The 4,662-nt window shown below is 46.8% G+C and overlaps 1 protein-coding gene across 1 annotated transcript in view; it reads left to right on the forward strand.

The window, feature by feature from the left end:
* The window catches only part of LOC103768534 (villin-1-like), a 22,542-nt gene extending 18,627 nt beyond the window's left edge, over positions 1-3,915 (forward strand). The window contains exons 17-19 of the mRNA XM_008935715.1: positions 1,611-1,679; positions 2,322-2,597; positions 3,802-3,915. Of these exons, the coding sequence (XP_008933963.1) occupies positions 1,611-1,679; positions 2,322-2,597; positions 3,802-3,915 (459 nt within the window). The remainder of the gene's footprint in view (positions 1-1,610; positions 1,680-2,321; positions 2,598-3,801) is intronic.
* Positions 3,916-4,662: the final 747 nt, after the last annotated feature.

Below are 4,662 nucleotides of genomic sequence, written 5' to 3' on the forward strand. Positions count from 1 at the left end.
GCAATGCTGCCAGGCTGTGCACCTGAATCCCTGCCACCCGATGGCACTGGTGTGCAGGGCTTAAGGGAAGCATTGCAAAAAAAAAAAAAGGCAGAAGATGCTGGGTTGTTGGGCAAAGCTCAGCTCCCCAGTGGTGCATCCCCAAAGCCTTCCCCACTGGGCTGCCAGATTGTCCCATCGCTCTCCTGTTTTCTTCTTTTCAATGTCACTGTTCAACCAGTTCACAAGCAATCACTTCTTCTGGTTGTCCAAAGGACTGTGAGTGAAGTCCCATGCTGGAGCCTGGAGGTGGGACAGCCAGGACAGTGGTGTGAAGGTCTCCAAGGACTCCACATTGCACAAAAACTCATACAGAGATATTTTATTTTCTTTAACTGGCTTTGCATCGTCTGTCTTTGCAGCCGGTGTGGTGGCAGAGAGCCTGTCTTGACAGAAAGATTTGGACAGATAAGACAGCAACTCCCAGAGCACTGACCCTTAAAACCCTCTGTTGATGCTTAGAACAAAGGTCAAAACTTGTTTTGGTTTTGCTTTTGTTTTTTTTTTCCTGAGAAACTGCTGAAAAACAAGGACACAGCTCATAAAAAAAAATGTGCCTCTAAAATATTTCAGTGGGCAGCCTCAGCAACTCCAGACAAGCAAACCCAAACTGTTGATGGACCAGAAACATCTGGGGGGGGTGTTCGTTGCTCAGTTTTGGGTCTAAATCCGTTTGCTCTGCAGTCCTTGTGTTTGTTTGTGTTGTTGGTTCTTGTTGAGGAACTTTGCTGAATGATTCTGTTAAGAACTGACATCTCCTGGCTGCTTGGGAAAGCACAGGCGTGGGCTGTGCCAGTAGATCTAGTGCAGTCCTTCCTCAGGAAATCAAGGCAGCTGGTAATGTATGGCACCAAATTACAAGAAGTCAAGGACCAAGGCTTTGAAAAATCTGTTGCTTTGGTTAAATGAGTCAAGGAAGGGAGTATTATTTCATCCCAAAATTTTATCCCAAATTTTCATGCTTTGCAAGATTCATCTAAAATTTAAAAGATTTAAATCCAGCAGTAAATATGATTTCTCTTCACTCACCTTCTGCTTTCTGAAGTTTTCTAAATTCTTGTTTGGTTTGTTTGTTTGTTTGTTTTTAAGTGAAAGTTCAGATTCTGGCAGTCCACTAATTCCAGGAGCTGGGGTTTGCAGGAGGCATCAGCTGCCACCTCAGTGGGCACCACTGGGCTTTAAAATTCATATGATCTCCTGGGCTGGTGTTGGTCTTTTCTCCCAAACTACTAGTGATAAAATGAGAGGAAATGACCTCAAGTTGCACCAGGGGAGGTTTTGATTGGAGAGTAGGAAGAATTTCTTCCCTGAGAGAGTGGTGAGGCACTGGGATAGGCTGCCCAGGGAGGTGGTGGAGTCACCATCCCTGGAGTTGTTCAAAAAATAAGTAGATGTAGCATTTGAGGCTGTGGTCTAGTGGTTAGGGAAATTTTGGGAGGAAGGCTGGACTTATGATCCCAGAGGTCCTTTCCAACCCTAGTGATTCTATGATTCTCTGACCTCATCAGAGAACAGGAACATGTGCTAATTAAAGGCAGCCTGTGCTTCTTACAACTCTCTTTTACCTTTAGGATGGCAAGTCCTACGAGGAGATGAAGAACAGCTTAGGAGATGTGTCAGCTATATCTGAGATCAAAGTGGTGAGTTGCTTCTCAAGCACATGGGAGGGAAAATTTAAACATCAACACATCTCCCAGCCTGTTTGCACAAAGGAGAGGACATGATCAGGGTGGGCATGGGGACCTCATTCTTGGCCAGGGGCAAGAATGGTGAAGCACAAATGGAGATCCTACAAAGGACAGAGGAAACAAGGTCCCAACTGCCCCAAATGTGATTGTCATAAAGGATCAGTTCTGCCCTGATAGGGGCAAGAGGAAGGTGGGAAGGTAGTGGTGGGGGCTTTGAACAAAGAGATGGCATCTGGGGGAGGAGGACACAGGGAATTTAGACATGGTAGATATCTAATCTCACTTTGTGTCCTCCCACATGCACCTTCCCCTGCTGTTACCTTGAGACTATTGTCAGTATTTTCTGTTATTTCTAAGGACTCTCATCAGTGTGGCATGTTTAGCAGGCCTAGCATCAAGATGTAACACTGATGGAGGAACTGGACTAAGGTTTTAGTTTGGACTTTCTTCTTGCTGCTTTGGGTAAAGATCAACAAATAGTCAGTGCTAGAAAGAGTCCAAACCCTCCCCAGTCCAGAGAGAGAGATCCTGGGATAACCCCCAAAATGTTCTACCAGAGTTTCTTGTCTTGACATGTTTTCCTCCATTTGGCAGGACCTTAACAACATCAACCTGAACAAGAGGACGCTCAGCACGACCAGCTTGGCTGGTTCAAGTATAGCAAGTGCTTCCCCAGAGTATAAGTCACACCTCAACCACAGTGACAGCAACAGCTACAGCAACAGCAACAACTACAACAGCAACAGCAACTACAACAGCAACAGCAGCCCTTCCCTGGTGCCCAACGGGGAGGGAATTTACTCCCGAGAAGTGCTGATGCACAAGACAGTGGATGAGCTTCCAGAAGATGTGGATCCCACTAAGAAAGAGGTGACAGCATTGTTGGTTTGATGCTTTTGTAGCTTAACCTGGAACTTAGGAATCGGGGAGGTGCACTAGGACTTTAGACTATTAAGTTCTGCTTCAGGCTCAAGGAAGATACCAGCTGGACACAGAGGTCTCAGCAGAAAATAGGAGCTTCATGTGAGAGGAAGTTGTGGTAGTTTTACCCTAGCTGAGTATTTATTTCTCTTTTTTTTTTTAATGTCAGAAAAGTGAACTTTAAATACTCTTTTAAAAAAAAATATTTTCTTCTGTTAGAGAAAATCCAAAGTGCAGCTCCTGTGAGAGGTGACACAGCTGAGAATGAAGGCAGGAGCTGCATTTTGTGCAGGCTCTGGGCATTTCTTTTCATTTGAAACTCCTTCTAGAAGGGACCTTTGCCTTTTTTTTTTTTGGTCAGAAAGCTTGGATTTCAGGAAATGCCACCCAGGGACAGGGAGGAATGCCACATCTCACATGTCTGATCAGCCCAAGGATTTTGGCAGCATCTGGAGCTGAGTCCAAGCAAGCCAAGGGGAGCAATGGGAGGGACACAAGGGACTGATTCCCCTCTACTCTCTACAACCCAAGTTTGACCAATTTCTTGTCCCAACAGACCTCCTGGCACAGGCCAGCACCCATAGCCAGAGAGCTGATCCAGAGCTGGGCCAGCAGCTCTGCCCCACGGCACTGCCCATGTGCTGGTGGCTGCGTTTCAGCTGGGCTGCACGAGTGCTGTCTTCTACCCAAAATTCAGGGGAAACATGAAGAAAATAGTGCCCACTATTTACAAAACTTTCTGGTTTTCCAGTCCAGAGGAAAACTGAGTGAAGGAGAGATGCTTTCCCTGTGAATCACTGCCTAAGAAACCCCCTAAAACTTTGGCCAGCAGAACTTCTCCAATGCATCATGAGTTGTCCTGGCCTCAGTAAGATTAGCAGGAACCAGATTCCAGAGTATGCAAACCTCTCAGAACCAGAGCATCTCTTTGGGCTGGTGAACTTTTACTCCCCTGGCCCTTTTGGGAGCAGGATGAGGAACAGCTGCTGGGATGTCCCATTTCCCACCATGAGGACAGGCAGCAGGACAGGAACTGTTGGCCTGTAGTCAGGGGTCAGCACTGGCACAGTGGGGAAGGGATGCAGATGGTGGAAGTGTCCAAGCTTCTGCAGGAGCCAAAGTTGACCTCTGCTTGCTCTCTCTTCCCATGCAGTGCTATCTCTCTGATGCTGACTTCCATGATATCTTTGGGAAGTCCAAGGACGAGTTCTACCAGATGCCCAAATGGAAGCAGCAGAATGAGAAGAAGCAATATGGACTCTTCTGAGACAGCAGGGACCATGCAGCATCCAGTGACTCTGGGGCCAACCCTCACTCTCTTAGGAGCTTCAGGGAAGAAGTACAGACATTTGTTCAATGAACCCAACCCCACATCTTAATCAGGCCAATTTCCAATGCAATTATTCCAGCAGCCACCGTTCAGGGCGTGGATCCTTTCTCCTTGCAAACCCCAAACATCAGGAGGCAGGAGCTTTCCTTCTGCAGGAACAACGTGGCAGGAAGGTTTTGCCTCTTTTTGACACTTTATTGCTCATAGCCATGAAGACAAGTGTGTGTGTCACACAACCATATTGTAGCCTCTTCTTTCCTCTCCCTTTTGCAAATTGCCCCATGCACAAGGTCATGATCTTCCTCCATATGTAGAAGTTTAAAATTAGTCAAGACAAAGGCCACTTGCAGCTGCTGTGTAAATTCTGGGTGAGAAGATCAGGGGGAAACCTTAGGAGGACAGAGGGGGAGCCTTGAGGTGAGGAAAAATGTAATGGGGTAGCCAGATGTGGGACGAGGTAGCCCGTGGAGTGACCCCAGCCAGTCCTGCCCCTTCTCACCTTGCAGAAAAACTACTTGCCAAAGAACAGCAACAATCAGTTTAGCCCAATGTGCACAGCCCAGTGCAGGTCAAACAAATGAGAGCCTGGCTTGCAAAACACCCACTTATTTAGAAGATCTTTATTAGCTGATCTGTTTCAAGAGGCTGATGATGTTGATTTTGACTGCCAGACGAGACACTGAC

This window comes from Merops nubicus, unplaced genomic scaffold (genome assembly GCF_000691845.1).
Source record: "Merops nubicus isolate BGI_N331 unplaced genomic scaffold, ASM69184v1 scaffold2900, whole genome shotgun sequence".
In the NCBI taxonomy this organism is placed as follows: domain Eukaryota; kingdom Metazoa; phylum Chordata; class Aves; order Coraciiformes; family Meropidae; genus Merops; species Merops nubicus.